General features: G+C 40.0%; 1 protein-coding gene and 1 long non-coding RNA gene across 2 annotated transcripts; one reads left to right on the top strand and one right to left on the bottom strand.

The window, feature by feature from the left end:
* Positions 1-3,883: 3,883 nt before the first annotated feature.
* LOC145734875 (uncharacterized) lies at positions 3,884-5,558 on the bottom strand. The gene is made up of 2 exons (XM_081988497.1): positions 4,078-5,558; positions 3,884-4,022 (listed from the first exon to the last, which is right to left on the bottom strand). Exons 1-2 carry the CDS (start codon positions 5,512-5,514, stop codon positions 3,972-3,974), a joined length of 1,488 nt encoding a protein of 495 aa, XP_081844623.1. The 5' UTR covers positions 5,515-5,558; the 3' UTR covers positions 3,884-3,971.
* Positions 5,559-17,534: 11,976 nt separating this feature from the next.
* On the top strand, positions 17,535-17,907 carry LOC145735042 (uncharacterized). Its single transcript, XR_014179578.1, has 2 exons — positions 17,535-17,767; positions 17,827-17,907. It is a non-coding gene; the product is annotated as an uncharacterized LOC145735042 (long non-coding RNA).
* Positions 17,908-23,631: the final 5,724 nt, after the last annotated feature.

The raw sequence follows: 23,631 nt of genomic DNA, 5'->3' as shown, positions 1-23,631 counted from the left end.
TCCATTCGCGCTCTCGAACGTTGGCCCCTGCCTGGGGTCGTTCGCGAGCTCCCAACCATACAATACTGCCATGTCCATTAGTTCATCCCCCCTTTCATCCGTCACCTCCCCGCCCCATGCCACATTTTTTGCGTTGAAATCCCCGGCCAGTAAAACCGGGCCCTCAACGCTTCTCCACACCCTCTCATTCTCTTTCATCCTCCGGTTTGTACGACTCCCCGCTGACGGTTCGTCGTACACCCCGAAAATCCTTACATCACCATCCCTAAATCTAAGAATTAGGCTAGCCACATTCACACTCATCTCAGTCTCTACCGCCCATGCTTGCACACTCTCTCTTGACCAGATAACCGTCTTAGCCTCCAGTTTGCCAAAACGCTTGTACCCCTTCCACTCTGTCTCTCGTTTAAAAGGTTCCGAGAGTATCACCACATCCACTCCGTTTGCCTCCGCAAACTCTCTCATAAGCCCCGTTGCCTCAATCCCTCTGCCCAGGTTGACTTGGAGGAACTTAGCCATTGTAGTTGGTGTTAATCATCCGTTGGTTCAGTTTCCTCCTGTACACCGGACATCTCTTGTCCGATGCACTATGACATCGGTCTCCCCTTGCCACCCCCATCTTTTTGCAGTTTGGGCAATCCCATTCGTCCTTCACCGTACATTCTCTCACCTCATGGCTTCCCCCGCACCTGTTGCAGCACCTATCTTCAGTGCACCTTGCCCCAGTGTGACCGAACTTGCTGCACCGGTAGCATACCGCCAGGTCAGCAAACTCCTCCACAACGTAGACCATCATGCTCACAGTCACTCTTTCCTTTCGCACCAGCTTCCTGAAGGTATCTCCCTTCAGTTCCACCACCACATTCTCTACACCCTCTCTCCTGCAAGGCCTTCTGAAAAGGACCCTTGCCCCATTCATGCAGTCGCCATACTCGCCCCCCTCCCATAATTCTGCATTCTCTCCGTGAAGAGCCATCAGAATTTCCTCGTCTGTTAGTCCCTTTTCAAGCCCTGTTATTTTGAGTTTCGGGTTTATTCCCCCGTTTTCTCCCACCCTGACCTCTTTGTTTTCTTTTAGTTTCTCCCTTACCTTGTCTCGTTCCCCATTACTTACAAAAGCCGCTATGACCCTGCCTTCTCTAACCTCTTTGAGACCCCTGACCGCGTTTACCCCTGAATCCTTTATAAGCCCCTTAACTTCCCTTATCAAGTCTTGCCCCTTTTTGCCCTCCTTTTCGATGGTTAGCTCGAACCTTTCCGTTCCGTGGGTAGGGACAGTGGGAATCTCGTTAATCCATTCATGCGCGTCACTAATTAGATGACGAGGCATTTGGCTATGGTAGAATCAGCGCAGAGCTGACATGGACTGACCGAGTAGTCAGTTATGAAGTTATGAATCGGCCGGAGCGTGTGTGTTTACTGCGATACGGCGCTTCCCGTCGTGTTGTTAACACGAGCAGAAGGTTGCGATTGAGCGGCGGCAGGACGAGTGTTTTCCCCGTTGCGCCAGGCTCTGCTCATGAAGGTCTTGTGTATCGAGGACGCCCACTTCAGCGCACTGTGACAACAGACTCGTGTGCAACGGCTGTTCACACGAAACCCTTCTCCACGTCAGTCCTCCAGGGCCTCGCTGGAGTATTTGCTACTACCACCAAGATCTGCACCGACGGCGGCTCCAGACGGCCTCGCGGCCAGCCCTTCTGCGCACACTGCCGCGACCCTCCTACTCGTCAGGGCTTCATGATCGTCAATGACGATCGCACATGCCGCTGACGGTCGAGTATAAGCACGACACTTCAGCGCCATCTATTTTCAGGGCTTCGGTAACTTCGGCAGGTGAGTTGTTACACACTCCTTGGCGGATTCCGACTTCCATGGCCACCGTCCTGCTGTCTTAAGTTACCAACGCCTTTCATGGTATCCTATAAGCGTCGATTTAGGCGCTTTAACTCGACGTTTGGTTCATCCCACAGCGCCAGTTCTGCTTACCAAAAATGGCCCACTTGGCACTCTGAGTGTGAGTGAAATGCCAACCACCCACCACTGGGAAATAACATATATCTGAAACGAAATGTGATGGATTGACTACAAACGAATTTCGGTAATTAATCATGTGATGGACTTAATTCATAATCATAAGCGCATTTTCTTGTTGTAACCTTAAAGTTTAAAGTCCGTAATGCATTATATTGGTTTATACAAAATTCCATGAACATATTCATAACTAATGACCTTGAAAGATGGTTAATTTCAACTTTTAAAATACAATTATCAATAAAAACTAAATCTGAATCTGTCAAATACTAAAAGAAATGTATTGGTTAGATTGCAAACTTTTAATATTTTGAATAGTTGAAATAAAAACAACCGATTTCATAACCAAAAAATGAATATTGTGTTATTATTAATTGATGAATAACATTTGACAGAGAAAAATAATAAATTTATGAATTAAGAATAAGAAATTGCATTGCAACACCTTTCTCGTAAATGTAGTAAATTAAGAAATAATTTTATGATAAACTATTTATAATTATTAATTTTGTTTATGGAATTGCATTGAAAGCAATTTGTGCATATAAACGTCGCCAAAAAATATATACGAATACGAATTTCTGTAATTAATCATGTGATGGTTCTGAAAAGAACCTTTGTTCAACGTCGTCGTCGTCGTCGACGTCATCAGCAGTATAAAGTTGAGCTGAAACTAACAAAAAAAATTCACTTTGACCTGTCCTTGCCTAAAGGAAGGGTTAGAGGTTACAGTATTTTTTTTTTCAAAAGTTTTTTGGGGAGAAAAACTAAATTTTAGTGTTACTGAGAGTCAATTAAATTAAAAGTTGGGGAATATTTTATATATACTTTTTATACCTGAAACGTGATGAGAAAATTAAGGACAAACGAATTTCTGTAATTAATCATGAGGTTTAATATTGAGGAGGTTGAAGGTTTAGATTGGGTGGGTAGAGTTATTGAGAGTCTTGAGTGCCATTTCAATACTGATTTAATCCTACGCATGTAACTAACAATCTTACTAAACTATTAAACATACCAGTGGCTCAGAAACAATTAAACTCTATGGTTTTGACATGGTTGTTACAGTCATCGTTTGTAAACAATTTATAAACAGTTTGGTGGCTGCTGAACTATAATTATTGCAACCACTGTTAAATAATATAGAACGCTATGTTACGCTGTTTTGAATATAGTTAAACAATTATCGTTTTGCTTACTAATTGTAATTATGAAATGTTAAAAGATCTATAAACTATGATTGTCCTTAATTACCCTGATTATTTATATAACATTAAGATATATGTTTAGCTGAAGACTAAACATCTTGCCGGGCTCGACTGAATTTGGCGAGCTGAATTAGAGGTTGATGATTTCATATCAGGCCTCATTGTTGAGACTGTGTCGTCTTAGCGATGCCAGTTCTATCATCTCTGAAGATGTCTTATGTTTGGTTGTTGGTTGAGATCTGGCAGTAGTTAGTGCCCGACGGCATTTGTTGACTGCTACTATGACCGCCATGATAATAAGTACTACCGCTGCTGATGTCAGTGCACCTGTGAACATAGAATGTTTAGTTATGGATTTCCAGTGATGTTGTCCTAGCTCGGTTTCAATGTCTTCCTCCATTTCTTTTAGCTTTCGAAAATCATCAGAGGGATGAATGATGTTTTCTTCGTATTGGCTTTGAGGTGGTTGCTTTATTGACGTGGTCAAGTTTACCGCCACCTGCTTGATAAAACCTGCTAGAACCGGAAATACGTCGCTGCGCCTAGCTGCTATAGATATTTTATTAGTCGATATAATGCAATTTGATGAAATCGAAATGATTCCTGTTTTATTTAAGACTAAATCTTCTCTATTACCGTTACACGTTATTGCAACTTTTGATGAATCAGGTGACACAAAAATCCACGAATTTTTGGTGTAAAGTTGAATCCATTGCATTGCTTTAATTTTCACTCGCTTAACGGGACAGCTCGAATGTTCAGTTCGTTGATATATTTCATCTAAAATGCAATTCGGGCTGTTTTCAATGTTCCTTATTAAAGGCGGTGAGCATACGAATAAATGTTTTCTGATTCCTATGCAATTCTTAAATTCTTCTTCACTTATGTGAAAATATTTTTGTTCATTGTAATCACTAGCTAGCAGTTCTTGAGGTAGGTCAATTGTTAAATACGTGTCGCCTTCCACTGCAGACGGTATCGCACTGACCTTGACTACGGTAAAATTGCTGAACTCAGTTACTATAAAATACACATAAACGTGTAGTTGTTTTTCTGTTTCCTCAAGTTCAGTTTTCAATATGGGTTGAGGTAAGATTTCAATGCTTGGTGGCATTTTGCGCTCTGCAGTTTGGATTATTTCCCTTATCTGCCCCGGTGTTAACATTGAGTATATGTTGCCTGTGTTGTATAAGATGTCAGACAGACTTTTATAATAGTCATATACTTCATCTAAATAATTGTTCCCAACTTGATATGAGCTCAGAAGGTGAATGCTAAGTCTGTTTTCGTCCACCGCTTGAAACCAGCTTTGCTTCATCTCAGTTATAGCGGCTTGGCTTCTGATAACCTTTTCTTGAAACTGCTTAAGCTTGCTGTAAATTCTGTTTTCGGTGTCGTTAAACTGAGATAGTGCCTGCAGCATAAATTTAGTTTGATGACTAGATGCATGTATTAATTGTTGTTGATTCTTTTCTAGATTGTTAATGTCGGTGTATACTTCGTCATTTACGCCAAAAATTGAAGTCATCAGTTTTCCAAGTAATCCTCGCCGTTTCCTTGACCTTGTAACGTCGTATATTCCTTTTATAACCCACTCTAGTCTAGTTTCTTTTAATTGCATATCGGAAATTAATGTGTTGCATTCAGTTTTTTCTGATATTTCTGCCACATTTTGGCATACGTTCTGAATCTGGGCTGTAACATTTTTTATGTTTTTTATGTGGTAGCTGATATCAGATTTATTCAGCTTTATGTCAATTCGAAAGATTCCCCTTTCTATTTTTGCTTGTCCAATATGTTCAATGTACAATCCTGGTTTTGGATATTCTATCTTATATTGAGCCTTTGCTGAATTTACTAAGCTTAATATGAATAAAATCGCTACAACGGCTTTCTTCCACAAATTTGCTGACCTTGTTTTGCCTTTAAATTGATTTCTCTCATTTCCATATTCTACTGCCTTTTTTTCTGATTCTCCACGTAACGGTATAAGCTTATGAATCGGCCGTTTGGTAATTACTCCCCCTGGCTTCTTTATTGACACTACTCGAACAATTCCGTCCTTATCCGCGTGCGCTTCGGTTATTCGAGCTAATGGCCATTGACTTGGTTTTACGTTATCTTCTTTTAAGATTACTACTTCTCCCGTTTCTAAATTGTTTGATTTGGATGTCCATTTGTACCGCTGCTGAAGTTGATGTATGTACTCTTGCATCCATGTATTCCAAAATTCTTTACGCATTTTTTGTATCATTTTCCATCTTTGATTCATATTACTGATGATGTCTTCGCAGATTGGGGTAATCGGTGACAATAGTTCTCTTCCGATTAAAAGTGACCTGGTGTGAGAACGGCAACATCGTTTATGTCTTCGGACAACGGACACAAAGGCCTTGAGTTCAATGATGCCTCAATAAGTGTTAACAACGTATATAACTCCTCAAAGGTCAATGTTGTATCTCCAATCACTCGTCTTAAATGATACTTTGTGGATTTGACGCCCGCTTCCCAAAGACCACCAAAATGAGGTGCTGAGGGAGGGATAAAGTGCCACTGTATGCCCAACGATGTGCTTCGATCCTCAATTTTCTCCTTTCTGAGTAACGCGATAACTTCTGACTCGATTAAGTTGTTTGCCCCTACAAAAGTTGTGCCATTGTCACTATAGATGTGTGCACATTTTCCTCGTCTAGATATGAACCGTTTTAACGCTGCTAAAAATGTTTCAGCTAGCATGTCACTTACTAGTTCAAGATGTTGTGCCTTAGTTGCTAAGCACACAAATACTACAATATAACCCTTATATGATTTATTTCCTCGTCCTTTTGTGGTTCGCACTTGAATTGGTCCTGCATAATCAATTCCAGTGTGTAAAAATGCCGCTGATTGAGTCACTCGAGGTGGTGGTAACTGTCCCATTAACTGTTGTGCTGTAGCAGCTTTATATCTGATACATTTTACACAATTGTTAATTATCTTTTTTACTGCCTTTTTTCCATTAATCAGCCAAAATTTTCTTCTAATGAAGGCTAAGGTATTCTGGTTACCTCCATGTAATGTTGTGTTATGTGCATCTCTTATAATCAAGTTTGTTAAATGACATCTTCCTGGTAAAATTATGGGATGTTTTTCTGTGTATTTTAATAGTGAATGTTTCAGTCTACCTCCTACTCGTAGGATATTGTTTTTGTCGATAAACGGACTTAAATTGACTATTTTACTTTGTTTATCTATTGTTTTATTTGATTTTAGAGCTTGAATTTCCGCGTGAAATGCTCCAGCTTGTTCTAACCGAACAATTTTTTTCTTCAGCGTTGCTAATTTCCTGAATTGTTAATGTACCTTTCCTGATGCCTGTTTTTTTGCAATTGTTAATGAATCTATAACAATAGGCAATTATGCGATTCATTGACAGCAATGTTGAAATTTTTTCATGAATTTTGGGTTCACTTCTTTGTGCTACATTTACTTGTATGCTCTTTTTCCTTTCTTCTTCGGTCTCTGGAATTTTTGCGTTTACTGGGTATTTGTTTCCTTGCAGCCACGTTGGGCCTTGCCACCATGGAACAAAGTCCTTGATTTTAGAGGGATCAATGCCTCGTGATATTACATCTGCTACATTTTCTTCAGATTTCACATGATTCCAATGCTGAGATGGCACCAAGTTTTGTATCTCAGATACTCGATTTGCCACAAATGTTTTCCAATTATTGGGCGTTCCTTGGATCCATGATAATGCTATCATGGAGTCAATCCAAGCGTATGTGGGTGTTTTATTCAAACGTAGAGCCGTTTTAACTCTAGTTAGTAACCTTGCTAACAATACTGCTGCACATAACTCAAGTTTTGGTAGTGTTGTTTTTGTTTTTATTGGTGCTACTTTTGACTTTGCAGTCAATAGTGTGATTTTGATGCTTTCGTCGTTATTTATAATTTTTACGTAAACTACAGCTCCGTATGCCTTCTCTGAAGCATCGCTAAATCCGTGTAGTTCAATTTTGCTCTTGGTTGATTGATACGTCCACCGCGGAATGCTGATTTCTTCAACGGACTTTAACTGCTGCCGAAACTTATTCCAACAAGCTGCTATTTCTTGTGAGACTTCTTCATCCCAGCTAAGTTTTTCTAACCATAATGTTTGCATGATCAGTTTTGCTTTGACTAATACTGGACTTAGCCATCCTAACGGATCGAATAGTTTCGCAATGTCCGCTAATATTGTTCTTTTCGAAAGCTTTTGTGACGGTGCTAACGCCACCTTAAATCTTATGGAATCGTCACTTGGTGACCATAATAATCCTAATGATCTTCTGGTGTCATCTTCTTGAATGTTGACTGCGCTTTCGTCTCGCAATTCTACTGGTATTGCTTTTATGACTTCCCTGTTATTACTAGACCATTTTCTTAGTGTTATCCCGCTGGCCTTGAACATGCTTATTAGTTCATTCACCGTTTCAATTGCCTCTCTTTCGTCTTCTGCACCTGACATTAGATCGTCCACATAGAAGTCCTGTAAGCTGATTTTTGATGCTGTTGGATACGACATTTTCTCGTCTTCCGCTAACCTTTGAATTGTTTTTACAGCCAAGTATGGTGCTGCAGCCGTTCCATACGTTACGGTCAATAACTTGAATTCTTGAATTGGGTCGTTTGTCGAGAATCTCCATAAGATTCTGTGATAGTCCTGATCTTCTTCGGAAATTCGAATTTGTCTATACATCTTCTCTATGTCGGCTGTAAATCCTATTCTGTGACTTCTCCAACGTAATAGAATATCTATAAGGTCATCTTGAATTTTAGGACCTACGTGCATGATGTCATTTAAACTTTTTCCATTTGTCGTTTTTGATGATGCGTCAAACACTACTCTCAACTTTGTAGTCGTACTGGTTTCTTTGATAACTGGTTGATGAGGTATGTAATATTTTCCTTGGATTTGGTTACTCCACTGCACCTGTTTCATGTGACCTAGCTTAATGTATTCACTCATAAATTTTTTATATTCCAAATTCAACTTGTAATCATTAGATAATCGTTTCTCCAAGGACAGTAAACGTGCCAACGCTCTTGGCCTTGACTCACCTAATTGCGATGACTCAATTTCGTTTTTAAACGGAATTTGAACAGTGTACGTACCGCTCGAATTACGCAATGTTGTTTTATCGTAAAATGCCTCGCATGCATTTTCATCGTTTGTTAATTGTCGTTTTTCCGAAATTTCCTCTAATTCCCAGAACCGTGATAATTCTTTCTCTTCAGACTGTGTTATCATGCTTACTACTGCAATGTTGGTTTGTTTTAAGGATTGATGAATGCTTCCCCAAATTATCCAGCCTAACTCTGTATTTTGGGCTACAAGGCCGTCGTTTGACTTGTCGATTCCTTCTAACAAAATTTCGTGAAATTCTTGGGCTCCAAGAATCACATCAATTGGACCCGGCTTTCCGAAGCCTGGGTCAGCAAGAATTTTATTTTGCCATAATTCGGTGTTTACTTCAATTGGGTGTTCTGGCATATCTTTTGCTAATTTTTGTAAAATCAGCAGTTCAGTATTTAACGTAAATTTGCTAGTAATGCGTGGTTTGCATTGTACAGATATTTTGTATTTGCAGCTCTCATTGGTTGATCCCCCTATACCAGAAATTTCTGCATGAATTTTCTGTTTGGGTAATTGTAGTAAATTGGCAGCTTCCATAGTGATAAAAGATGCTTGCGAACCTGAATCGATCAAGGCTCTCAAATTTTCGTTTTTTCCATCTGAATCTTGAATTCTAATGATTGCTGTCGCTAATAATGTTTTACCTCCTTCATGCGCGACATGTGTTCCTACCCTGTTTGATTGATTGAAATATGGTTTTGATTTCTGCTCGTTTGGCGTTTTCGTTTTGTTGTGGTTGTTTTCTTTGTGGATAAGCGTATGATGATTTTGAAAGCAAATTCTGCATTTTTGAAATGACAGGCATTTTGTAGTTAAATCGTGGTTTAAGCAATTTAAACATAACCGTTTTTCTTTAGCAGTATTAAACCGTTGATAAGCTGTTAATGCTTTGAATTTTAAACATTGATAAATGGTATGGTTAGATAAATTGCAGTACTTACAGCTTTGACTTTGCTGTTTTCTCTGATGTGGTTGATAACTGCCCATGCTGCTATTGTTTTCGCGTCCGTCATGTCGATCGGTAGATATGGATTCGATGGCTCGAAACCGCTTAAGGATGAAGTTCAACATCTCGTCGAGTTCTGGCACTTGTAGTGGATTGATCAAACTAGCTTCAAATAGCTCTTGTGTTCTCTTATCGATTTTCCGCAGTAGGACGCAACCGATGATCGGGTCCCATTGAGATGTATTCATGTTCAGAGCTTCAATGGCTTTCAAGCATTCTTTTGTTGTGTTGTAAATTTCTTTTAGCTGCTCTGATGATTCTTGTTTGCTGTCAGGTAGATCCAGTATTTTGTTAATAAGCTTGTTGGTGATTAGGCGTTCGTTACTGTATCTCTCTTTGAGATGACCCCATGCAATATGGTAGTTCGCTGAACTGATTTGAAAATGTTGAATTGCTCTGCCAGCTTCCCCTGTGACATGAGCTTTTAGATAGTTCATTTTTTCGATTTCGCTGAGTGCCTCGTTGTTATGGATCACATTCTTGAACATGTCTTCAAATGGCGTCCACTCTTCGTAGTTTCCAGTAAATATTGGTATCTTTATTTGAGGTAGGCTGATGTTATTGGTTCTATTCACTGACATTTGTGGTTGTTGGTTTTCTACCTCACTTTTCAGAGGTGATGATTTGCTGTTAGATTGTCCTTGAATTTTGGCAATCAAGGTACGAAGTTGCTTGAATTTGTTTTCTTCAAAATATTTTGAAACTTTGTCAACGTCCAATTTTGAAATTTCCCAGTGTAAGGATGTTACGATGTTCCAGTCTTTCAAAATTGTTGAAAAAAGTCCACTTTTTACCTCGGGATCAAATGTTGCAGTGAATTCTTCAACCAGTTCATCCAAATCGCTCATTCGCAAGGTTTGTTCCTGCGTGAGTTGATTTAGAGTGGCACTTTTTTGATGCTTATCTTGTTGCTTTAATTCTTGTTTTCTCTCTTCGTCTAGTAGTTTTTCCTTGCAGTTGTTTAACTCTTGTAGAGCATCGTTATAAATGGTTCTGATTTGTTCAAAGTAATTGCTAGCAAAGTACGTAGCGTGTTGCGTTTCTAATGTTTTCAGCTCTTTGAGCTGAGTGTCATTTACTTTAACTTCGTTCCATAGCTTCTGAACTTGAGTTCTCCTTTCTTCAACGTATTGTAGGGTTTTTCTGTTTAATGGGTCTTTCTTTATATTGGTGTGAATGCGTTTGATCTCTTGTCCTAATACCTCTTGAGCTTTGCTTAATTTGTTAACGGTTTCCATTTTTGTGTTAAGATTAAACTCTTCACTTGCACTGAATGAATCACTTCACTTTACTTGTTATCTGCACTTGTATACGCGATCTGCACTGAGTTATCGATTTGTATACGCGACTCGCGGCCGAATATTACTTGATTAGATTTTTTGTTCTGTGGCTAACATAGGTTACCGATTAATTATTTTAGACTCGAAGGACCATGTTTAATATTGAGGAGGTTGAAGGTTTAGATTGGGTGGGTAGAGTTATTGAGAGTCTTGAGTGCCATTTCAATACTGATTTAATCCTACGCATGTAACTAACAATCTTACTAAACTATTAAACATACCAGTGGCTCAGAAACAATTAAACTCTATGGTTTTGACATGGTTGTTACCGTCATCGTTTGTAAACAATTTATAAACAGTTTGGTGGCTGCTGAACTATAATTATTGCAACCACTGTTAAATAATATAGAACGCTATGTTACGCTGTTTTGAATATAGTTAAACAATTATCGTTTTGCTTACTAATTGTAATTATGAAATGTTAAAAGATCTATAAACTATGATTGTCCTTAATTACCCTGATTATTTATATAACATTAAGATATATGTTTAGCTGAAGACTAAACATGATGGTTCTGAAAAGAACCTTTGTTCATCGTCGTCGTCGTCGTCGTCGTAGCCGTCATCATAAAGTTGAGCTGAAACTAACAAAAAATGTCAATAGTACTTTTAAAAATGTAAGAAAAACACTTTGAGCTGTCCTTGGCTTCGATCAATGTTGTTGCATGCAAAAAATATGCAAACAACACATTAATCTACTAAGCCCTTCCACCCACGTCAAGGTCACACAGCCATGGAAGGGTACCTTTTAGATTAGAAACAGGTGAATAAATATTTCACCTAAAACTTATCTATTTGTTGTTACCCCAGTGTAATTGTCATACTCGTACAGTACTTGAATTACACTAAAGTATTTGTCACAACATAAAGCATTTAAAGTTGTAAAAATTTAATGAATGAAATACTAAAAAAAAGTTGGGTACGTTAAAATGTGTGTTTTATGTGTGTGTGTTAGTATTTAAAGTGATTACACTTAAATGTCCAGATTCAAGTGTTTTAGTACCACTTTAAACACTTGTGTCGTTTGTGTATTTTTTGGTTTTTTGTTTTTAAATTTTTTTGGATTTTAATTTTAAACATTTTTTTGAGCAAATATACAATATGTAAAGTTGTATCGAAATGTCATATTATCGAACAAATTTCTAAGTAAACTTTACATTCTGTATATAAATTTTTTTTTGGGGTTTTTTTATTCCTATTCTATTATCTTCTATATCTACAACAGACCAGAGGGGAACTTAAAAACTATCGCACCTAAAACTAACAATATATTTTTTGGGTCAATTTTAAACACCTACAGACTGTACGTGCGAGATCATCTAAAAAACGTACCAAATTTCAGATTGACCACACCAATCTGTAAACATTTTAATTTGATTTTACATTTTTTTAAATTTTTTTGGAAAATATAAAACATTTAAAATTGCCTAGCAAGACCAAATTCGTCTACACTTTTGTATCAATTTAAAATATTTATATTAATTTTTTATTTTTTTTTCCCTTCTTTGAAGGGGGCTGTCCAAATCGGGTAATAGCTTTCATCGCTTTGCGCTGACGAATTCTCGCCTCGATTTCCGCTATTTGTCTCGTTTCATCCCTCTGATCCTCTGTCAGTTGGTCGCTAATCGTATCCGAGGTGCCAGGCATATCAGCGACGGATTTGCGCATTTTCAACTCCACATCGGTGAGATCTGGACAAATGGGGTTGAAAAATTGCTCTTTTGCAATTTGCACCAGGTGCGCCTCGCTCACTTCTCCGTCACTGTCCTCGATTTGTTCTGGCGTCACAGTCGGTTTCGGCTCTTTTTCGACCCATTGCTCCTCTGCTGATGATGATGATGATGGTGGATGTCGTGGTATAGCAGAGGGCAATGATCGTAGCAGTAGTCCAGGTTGTGGCGGACCTCTTGGCGGCCGAATCTGCACGTCTGACAAAATTCGAATCTTCGACGATGATTTATGCGTGCCGGCCTGTGATGATTGTGATGGTGGTGCCAAGTAGGTTTTTGGTTCGTTGTGTCGTTTATTTCGTGGGCGCGCTCTAGGTGGTAAGGCGATTGGTGGTGGCATCAACAGAGCGTCTCGGTCGTAAATGGTCGATAGTCGATCTCCAATCCGCCTGGTTCCATCAACACGTAATACCGCCGTGTCCAATGGGGGCAACAATAATTGTGGCAGCGACAATAATCGTGGTGGTCCACCATCATTACCGCCATCACCATCAACCACATTGCCACCATCGGGACCAACGACTACAGTATTGACGTTTTGATGGGCCCGTTTGCGTATATTATGTACGACTACAGGCGGGTCCGGTCTTACCGTAAACACTTCGCGGTGTACCACATTCCGCGTAGTAGGAAATGTGAAACGACCTTGCATCGGATGTGGCCCCACGAAAATTCGAACCTGTGCAGGATCGCCGACTCGCGACATGGCGACATACAACTGGCCGTGAGCAAAGCAGGGACTAGTGAGCGCAATCCCTACCCGCTTAAAAGTTTGTCCTTGCGACTTGTTGACAGTCATAGCGAATGCAAGGCGTACCGGGATTTGAGTTCGCTGTTGTTGTTGCTGTTGTTGCAGCTGCTCCTCCGGGTACAATATTGGCGACGACATCTTCTGTGGCTGGTGGAATGGCTTGTACCACAGGTGATGGTGGTGGTGGTGTTCGCACAATCCCGTCGTCGTCCATACAGATGTTTAGCATCAGTTGTTCGATTGCATCGTCGCCAATATTGTTATTGTCACGATCGGGGGGTGGTGGCATTCCGTTATTGGCTTGTGGTGCTGCTGCTGGTTGTTGCTGCTGTTGCTCCTGTTGGTGTCTTGCTCGTTAACGGGGCGCCGGCCGATTATCGCTCAGTTGCTCGTCAACGGAGAAGAAGGAGCAGACCTCACCGGGAAGCAATTCCAACACTTTGTCGTTAATTTCGCTAACTTCGGCATTGGTTGCCAGATCCGGAAGGCCTTGTGGTACGTCATGCCATCCATAATTAGGGATGCTGCAATTCCCGTCCGTGGCCGTGAGTTTGGTGTCGATGGTGGCGCGTAGCAAAATCTGCCGCGTCCTCGTCCTCCTCGTACTCGATGGTCTGTTGGCCCTCAAGGTGAACAGGCAGACATACAACCAAATGACTTCGATCGCTCATCTTAAATTGGAACAGGCGCCAACACGCCTCCATTGAACATTGAACTCACATACCTACAGTCTAGGTCATTACTAATCTCGTCCCAATTTATAGTGCGATGGACTTTATTTTTCGCTTCCATGCGACACATGTCCTCACCCTTCGTTACGTATTTCTACAGATATTTGACGGATGCCAAGGATCCGACGCACTCAAAATTGATGTGACTGATATTTGAGTGCCGCGTAACGATTGTAAGGCACGATATCGGCATTGGTGTACGTAATGTTGTTCGAAATGATCATGTGATTGTTGCGACGTCGACGATATTCAGGGTGTCCATTTTTGACAGTTGAAGCGTTATAGTTTAAATTAGTGACCTCCCGTAGGGCCTTTGGAAAATACTTTTTGCAGGTACCGTCCGCTCTCAAACAGGTAACGTTTGGGTCGCGGGTCGGTCCTCTACACTTTGTATGCAGATAAAAGTCGGCTACCGTTCTATACAAAATCGGTTCGACTTGATAGTCCGGTATCTCGGCTGAAACGACATCGTCGACGCGCTCACGGCTGTTTAGTTTGTCGCGCGGTAAAAACGTCACCAGAATGTGAGCATGAGGCAAGCCTCGTTTCTGAAATTCTATCGTATAGAAATAGTTATGGACGGTACCGTACAATTGTTTCTTGACGATATCGTCCATAAACTCGGTTAATCTAATGTGGAATGCGCGACAAACCAAATCAGGACGGTTTGGCCATTTCTGTTTGTAAGCGAGGTTGTTTTGGATCTCTGGCCAATTCGGGTTCGTCGTAAACGTGATAAAGAGATCCGGCTTGCCATGTCTTGCTATTACATTAATCGCATCGAGGTACTGGCGATTCGTGAAACGCATTCCACGTGTCGACGACGCAGGCAAAATGAAAATTGACCCAACTCGATAATCCGTACCAGCTGCGTTTGCCCTTGTCTCCAAGTACCTTAACAAACTACCATAACTGGCTCGCCATCTAAATAGCTGGTGGGTTTTATGTTACCGGTTAATTCACGGATAGGCGAGATCGAGCGGTGACGGTTCAAAGACTCACTTTGTTGTTGAGTTGGGTTTTGGATGGTGGTAGGCGGTCTTTGTAAGCGATTCGTATCGCGTATCTGTACACGATAGCGATAGAATTCGCGAAAAGTGATTGTCTTCGTCACGTTCCGAACGTGATGGATCTCTTTATCAAAGCCAAATTCCCCATTCGGAAACAGGATCGGGTACACCATGGGGTCGGCCCATTTATTGAGGTTTTTAAGTTCGTGTCTACCCCGACCGTCGCGTGGGTAGATGCACAAATCAACCTCGAAGGGTGGTTCGTTGACAAAAACGGCCGCAATTTCAGAGTCGCACGCGGGCAAACTGTAGTTTCTTACCTCGCGATTAATATTGTCTCTAAATCCGATCACTAAACTGTCGAGAATGGCGTTTCTTTCCTCGGGAGAGGTCGCGGCCGCCTGTTTACGTTGAATTACCTCACTGATGGTTTGGTAACTTTGAATTATCGGATTGACCCGACGCAACATCGTTTCAATGTTACGTATAGTTAGGGCTGCGATGCGGTCACCCAAAAATTCCACCCTTCGATTGACAGCATTATTCGAGTCAACGAAATAATACTGATTAAATTTGAGAGTAATGGTGTCGTCCCTAACCTGCTGGCTATTATTTACCGTTACTTGACCATTACTATTGTCTGCTGCAAAAAGACGAACCGGAATGGCGTGAGTATAGTGGTAAATCTGTCCGCAAATCGTAAAACACCAATGACCACTCACTCCTTCCGGATGAACATCGGTAGGAACAGTCGATTTGAACGATGCCATAGCAAATAAACTGTTTATTGTACGGACGTTGTTTCGAAATTGAACGGCCATCGGTGAATCGTCCGTGAGATATTCAAACATCTCGCGGGGACATGAACCCAACTGCGGTAACACAACATCGCCACTCTTACAGCAAAACTCTTTGCCGACAGATTTTTCTTGTTCAAAGCCCACGGCTAAACACAACAAACACCGTTTTGTTAAATCGCCCACATTGTAAACTGCAACACGGGACTTGGCATCGAGACGCGTGCCCACAGTTATGGCTTGTCTGTAAGTTCGTGTGATTGGATCGGGAGCGTGAACACGTTCCCGTCGTTGTTCCGCCGGTGTTGGTATGTGAAAAGCCGGTAAAAAAGGTGGCGACAGAGGTAAAGGGGGGGAAAGCAGATCAAAATCCGCTGCAAAAACAGGAGACGCAGAAGAACCTTGTGACGACGACGTTGCTGACGAAACTGGGGACAAAACTGGTAAATCAGGTGTAACAACAATATACTCGACAGGAGATGGTGATGGTGGTGGCGATGATGGTACAGACGCGTCAACCAAAATCGGTTCCGTTGCTGTCACGACGTCGTCATCGTCAATTAGTAAAATTACATTGTTGTCATCATTATTTTGAAAAGAAAGCGGTCGAACCGATGAATTGGACAACACGATTTAGAATTACGCGTAGTTGACGCGGTCTTTCGACGCACCGTTCCAGTACCACGCGCAATTCCCTCATCAATCCCACATAATCGAGAGGCGTAAGCAAAACATGCAACTCACGCGGCAACTCTTCCATCCGATGTAATACTACCTGGAGTTCTCGACGACGATCCCAATCAAATCGCTCCAAGGCCACTCGCAGGATGCGGCGCTCCCAATCGAACCACTCGAGCATCACCCTAAGTTGCCGAAGGAACTGTTGTTGGCGCTCGTCGTCGTTGTTACCGTTGTTCATGATGCTAGTCGTCTATTTCTACAAAAACAAATCAAACATTTATTAATTTCACAAAAATTCCCTCTTTTCTAAAAAAACCACTGCCTCAATTGAAAAATTACGTTTTCTCGTTCCACTCAAAACAATGCCTAAACACGTTTCGTTTCCGTAAAAAATAACCGTTCTGAAGATGTTTAAATTAATTTTAAAATGATTCTAAAATTTTTCAAAATTAAAAAAAAACAGTCAAAATGACAGTTTTAATTGTGCAAATCAATTGTAGATGACTTTAAAAATAGAATTAATTTTTATCAAAAAAACACACTTTTTGAATTTTTCAAAATGTTAAAAACAGTTAAAATGGCTGTTTTAATGGCGCTAAATGATTTCAGAACACTTTAAAAATTAATTACAATTAATTTTAAAATAGAAAAAGTAATTTAAATTTTTCAAAAATTTTGAAATTTGAAAAAATTTGTCAAAATGACAATTTTAATAAAGTAGATCTATTGTAGAACACTATAAAAATTAAATGATCAATCGACTTACCTGTAAGGAAGGTTGATCAGGATTATATGAGCAGTCTCGTCGAAATATTACAAAAACACCCTGTAGTAGCTGTCGGCTGCACGAACTTAGTACGACGTTAAAAGAAACAAAAAAATATTCCCCCCACCATTACACACCCTTAGTTCCAGCACCTAAATCTTCACTTGTTGAAAGTATGGATGGTTTTAATAGCTGATGGGTAATAATTAGGGCGTGATTATTAAGAATACTAATTTTTATTGTATCGAAAAGTAGTAGTTCATATGCACACAGTGGAGTAGTGAGTGTAACTTAGTCAAAACCCGAAGAAGTTGAACCCTTAAAGAATAAAAAACCGAGCTAGTAACTTCACTTTTTGACATCAACACTGGGTTTTGATTAAGTTTTTTTCCCCTTCGAGAATAAAAAACGGAGCAACCTGTCACCTCTGTACCAGAACTGGGTTTTTGATCAAGGTTTTTTCCCCCGTGCAGAATAAAAAACCACCTTGGTACATTTGGGTTCAGCTGTCCCCCCTTTTAGAATGACAGTCAGCAGACTAGTGATCTAGTTAAGGTAGGCTTCCATATCCTTAGTTTTATAAGTATTTAATTAACACACTGTATAACTTACAGCCTCTGAAGATGGGTGTCTGAATACACCCGAAACATGTTAGGCAATTAACAACCTTTTTAATAAATATTTGTGGAGATCGACTCTGAGTTTTGATTTCACTTAATTTTTATTGGTTGATTTTCGGGGGGGAATTTTGTAATATTTCGACGAGACTGCTCATATAATCCTGATCAACCTTCCTTACAGGTAAGTCGATTGATCATTTAATTATATTTCGCAGTCTCGTCTCATATTACAAAAACACCCTGTAGATGTTTAAAGAAGTAAAAACCCATCAGCTATAGATTATAGTGTTATAACTATTTGATCAGAAAGAATTGTCAAATTTTAAACAAACGACTTTATTATGGTACCATAATAATTGGCTGCTAACCAAAACATCAAACCAAAAAATAACTAAACTAATCAACAGACCCTTTAAGAATTGCTTCAGCAAAAACGTTAGGTGAATCACGAATGGGCCGATTATAAAATCGACAAAAAACATTCGACTTTTCAGACCAGCCGGCAGTCTTACGTATAACTTCAATATTAACTCCCGCTTCATAGGCTTTAGAAACTGCAGCATGTTTAATGCTATCCCCTGTATAAATATTTGTATTAATTCCACTTCTAGTTAAAACTGACTTAATCCAACGGCTAATAGTCTGAGAAGAAGCTGGATGCAGAGGCTTTTTAACTGTTAAAATAAGACTATCAACACCGGCTGGCCTGACTCTCTCAGTCCTTTGTAAATACATATCTAACGTAGAAGCCACACATAACTGAGGTCTTTCACGAAAGTAAGGTAAACGTAACACTGGTTGTAGCTTATTCCTCCCCGACGTCTTAATGACTTCATCAACAAAAATCTCAAGATAATCATCCGTCCTCTTAATATTACAAACTTTTAACTTACCAAGAGTCTGCATACGATGCGCTGAGACTAATGCTAATAATGTAACGAATTTAAGAGTTAACTCTTTCAAAGAAATATCCTCTAGAGGATACAAACTTTCTAAAAATAGTAACACTGGATGAGGATCCCAAGTAGTGGCATATCTTGCTCTTGGTGGTTTAATATTACGTAAACACTTCAAAAAACGTACAAGCATAACATCATCAACTTTGAAAATAGTGAGGTTTTGTTTTTTGTTTATCAATCCCAATCCTCTGACCGGTTTCGCCGTATTACGGCTCATCAGAGAGGCTATAGGGCTTGATAACCAAAGAACAAAACCTTCATTCCAGTATAGTCAACTGGATGCCAGAAATGATAGTGGTGTGCAACATCTGGTGACATCTGTACTCAACTCTATAAGTTAGAAAGTACAGATGGCGTTCCAAAATCTAGGAACAGCACCATTAATGCCGCATAATTCGGTAAACACCGATCTGATTGGTTGAAAATGGTGAGGTTTTGTTTTTTGTTTATCAATCCCAATCCTCTGACCGGTTTCGCCGTATTACGGCTCATCAGAGAGGCTATAGGGCTTGATAACCAAAGAACAAAACCTTCATTCCAGTATAGTCAACTGGATGCCAGAAATGATAGTGGTGTGCAACATCTGGTGACATCTGTACTCAACTCTATGAGTTAGAAAGTACAGATGGCGTTCCAAAATCTAGGAACAGCACCATTAATGTCGCATCATTCGGTAAACACCGGTCAGAGGATTGGGATTGATAAACAAAAAACAAAACCTCACCATTTTCAACCAATCAGATCGGTGTTTACCGAATGATGCGGCATTAATGGTGCTGTTCCTAGATTTTGGAACGCCATCTGTACTTTCTAACTCATAGAGTTGAGTACAGATGTCACCAGATGTTGCACACCACTATCATTTCTGGCATCCAGTTGACTATACTGGAATGAAGGTTTTGTTCTTTGGTTATCAAGCCCTATAGCCTCTCTGATGAGCCGTAATACGGCGAAACCGGTCAGAGGATTGGGATTGATAAACAAAAAACAAAACCTCACCATTTTCAACCAATCAGATCGGTGTTTACCGAATGATGCGGCATTAATGGTGCTGTTCCTAGATTTTGGAACGCCATCTGTACTTTCTAACTCATAGAGTTGAGTACAGATGTCACCAGATGTTGCACACCACTATCATCATCAACTTTGTTTATAGGTAAAACTAAAGCTAATGCCGATTTATAAGTATTAAGCACCGAATAAGAACAACCTTTCACAAATCTAATTTGCAAAAATTCTACTAAACCTTGAAGATTGTATACATACGGATCGACATTATTTTGTGCACAAAACGACCACCATTGTGAATATACACCATTATATTGGTTAAGAGTCTGGTCACTTAAAGAATGAATTATAGCATCTAAACCTACTGCGGGAAAGGATCTACGTTTATATGCTTCCCGGATATATGGCCGACAACCAGGATAAGCGACCTCCACAATGGATGAGGGTTCCTATCCGGGGACAAAACCATTTTAATATCTGGACCAAAAAATAAAGGTTTCTTCACTAATAAACTCATGAAAACGGGGTACCACGGTTGGCCTGGCCATTTAGGGACAATAATTAGACCTTCAGCTCTATCATGTGCAACTTTATTTAAAACTTTACTCACCATTGAAAATGGGGGAAAAGCATAAAACTTTATATTAGCCCAAGAAATTGTAAAAGCATCTAAGACGAAAGCGTTTGGATCAGGCTTCCACGAAGCAAACATTTCACATTTTGCATTATTACTTGAAGCAAATAAATCTACACTAGGTTTAAAAAAGTGAAGACAAACTTTATTAAAACAATATTGAGCTAACTCATATTCTGTTTCAATATAACCTCTCCGTGATTTATAATCCGCTATGGCATTTTCTTTTGAATTAATGTAAGATGCAAAAATAAAAATATCTTTTGATTCACAATAATTCCATATTTTCTGGGCAATACTATTTAAACTTCTATACTTAACTCCTCCCATACGATTTATATAACTGATAGCAGTAGTATTATCGACTTTTAACAACACGTCTACATGCTGAAGCTGTTGTGTAAAATGCTGTAAACATTTGAAAGCAGCTAACAATTCCAAATAATTAATATGGTGAAAAATCTGCTCTTCGTCCCACAGTCCATGGATTCTATGAGGTCCACAACTTCCCCCCCAACCAACGTTGAAAGCATCCGAAAAAACTTTGATTAGAAATTTTCTTGGTAACAAGGAAACTGAACTATTAGGCAAGTTTGTCAACCACCAGTTTAATTCTACTTTTATAGAACCAAACAAACTCATGTTACCTGTTTTCAACAGAGCCTTTAATTTAGCTCGCTCAAACAATTTTGTATGAGCCCAACCATATTTAAACGCTGGACATGCTGCTGTTAAACGCCCTACTAACTGAGCAAAACTTCTAATAGAACAGCTATCACGTTTTAGAAAATCTGAACATGCACCACACAATGCAATTACTTTTTTCTCTGGCAATGACATTGTCATGCCACCTGAATTAAACAGAAACCCTAAAAATTGGCAACTAATAGTTGGGTGTAGCACACTTTTGTTGAAATTGATAACAAATCCTAAGGAACTAAACAAATCTAAGGCCCTCTTTGTATGTTGTAAACACAAACTTTTATCTTTTGCCATAATTAACAGATCGTCTAGGCAAATAACACAAATAATACCAGACAATCGCAACTGAGAAATGACTGGCTTCAACATCTTAGTGAATACAAACGGAGCTGTGCAGAGTCCCATTGGCAAGCAAGTAAATTCAAAAACTTCACCCCCATACAAAAAACGCAAATATTTTCTAGAGCTCTTATGAACTTGAATCATAAAATAAGCATCTTTCAAATCAATTTTAGTCATAAAATAACCGGGTTGAAGCAACTGCCCTACACTTCTGGAATCCTCTAACTTAAAATGAGGTACCTCTATATATTTATTTAATTGACGTAAATTTAAAATAAATCTACTTGAACCATTAATCTTCGATATTAAAAAGAAAGTCGAAATATACTCATCTTTTCGATGCTTGCATCGAACTACAGCTCCGATTTGCAAGAGTTCCAAAAGTTTAATAGACACTTCCGTGCTAGAATTGCCAATAAAAGTAGACAAACTAGTCCGCCGCACATGACAAACTGGAGGTCTAATAAAAGAAATCTTATAACCTAAAATCCATTTCAGAACTGTATTGCTGGTGGTAACCGTTTTCCATTTATTATAAAAATAGAATAAACGACCCCCATAACGCACCTCTATTTCCGCGGACGTGTCTGGCTCTGATCCTTCGTCTGAGGCCAGACCTTGCTCTGCTCTTCTCTTTTCTTCCTTTTGTACTGGACCTGGCGCTTCCAGTTTAAAGGCTGGGAATTTTGACGTTGCGGCTGTTTACTGCTCATAGAACGGCGAGTTACTTTCCGCAACCCCAAGCCCACTTCCTTCACTTCTTGGGTATTTTTTATACATTGGAAAAAATTCTGTCCAAATAACCATTCGTCCACTGGGCACTCATCCCCCACTTTCTTAATGGCCGGATCCAAATGATTAGACAACAAAAACCTACGATGCACTGATATCGTATGGTGCACGTCAGCTATTAATTTCGACGAATTAATTATGTGTTGTAACACATCTTTCCGTGCCGGGTATCAGTTCCCGGGAGGGAGGGTTTCCGAATCGAGTAGGAAACTCTCAGAACCTTGCGGAAAACATACTCAGATGGGGGAGTCTTCCACCCCGACACGGCGCGTCCCAATGGCTGATAGGGGACGTCCTGCAGATATGCAGGACAGGTACGAATAAGGTCTAACCAAATAAGTACACGCGGATCAACGGATGGCATGGCATAGGGCAGCAGCTATGTCATTACTGGGTTCAGGCTTCTGAAGAAACAAACGATCCTTTGGAAGGCTGGGCTTCAGATATTCACAGGCGGAAATCACTTACTGATTAAACCGGCTGTGATACTGCGATGGGGAAGGCAACGGGAAACCACTCCATTATAGTCCCTAGAACAGTTATCATGGCAACAAACTATGACGGCAACATCATTACTGATTACGGGCTTCGGAACCCGAGATCCGGCAGGGGAGGACACTCGCAAATAAACTGTAGGGCCTCCCAGGTCGTCATCCCGCGAAATCCCTACAAAACAAGGAAGAAAACAGTTCCTCAACACCTAAAAATCGCAACATGGAACGTACAAAGCATGTACGAGAGCGGCAAAGCACACAACATCGTGAAAGAGATGAACAGGCTGCAAATAGATATATTGGGAATCAGTGAAACACGCTGGCCTAACTCTGGAGAATGTAAGATACTCGAGCACACAATTTACCATTCTGGAAATAACACCTTACAACATAGGAATGGCACTGCAATAATAGTCACGCCACGTATTAAGGCGGCAGTCAAGTCCTTCACCCCTTTTTCGGACAGAATTATGCTTCTACAAATACAAGCAAACCCGATAGATCTCAACATCATACAGATATATGCACCAACTGCTGACAAAGACGAGGCAACTATCGAGGAATTCTATGCACGACTGGAGAGTGTGATTAAGATGATTAAGAAGCGTGAAATTACACTCATAATGGGTGACTTCAACGCCAAAGTTGGTAAAGGCAGGGTGGATAATGCGGTAGGAGGCTTCGGACTTGGAGAAAGAAATGACAGGGGCGACCGTCTTGTCCGCTTCTGTCAAGAGCATGACATGCTGCTAAGCAATACGCTTTTTAAGCTTCCTAATCGTAGAATCTACACTTGGAAGTCTCCAGGTGACTCACCCGAGAACATCATAAGAAACCAAATCGACTACATTGCTGTACCAACAAGATT

This window comes from Ips typographus, linkage group LG10, assembly GCF_016097725.1.
Source record: "Ips typographus isolate SLU linkage group LG10, UJ_Ityp_2.0, whole genome shotgun sequence".
In the NCBI taxonomy this organism is placed as follows: domain Eukaryota; kingdom Metazoa; phylum Arthropoda; class Insecta; order Coleoptera; family Curculionidae; genus Ips; species Ips typographus.
This window is presented reverse-complemented; position numbering and strand designations above follow the sequence as displayed.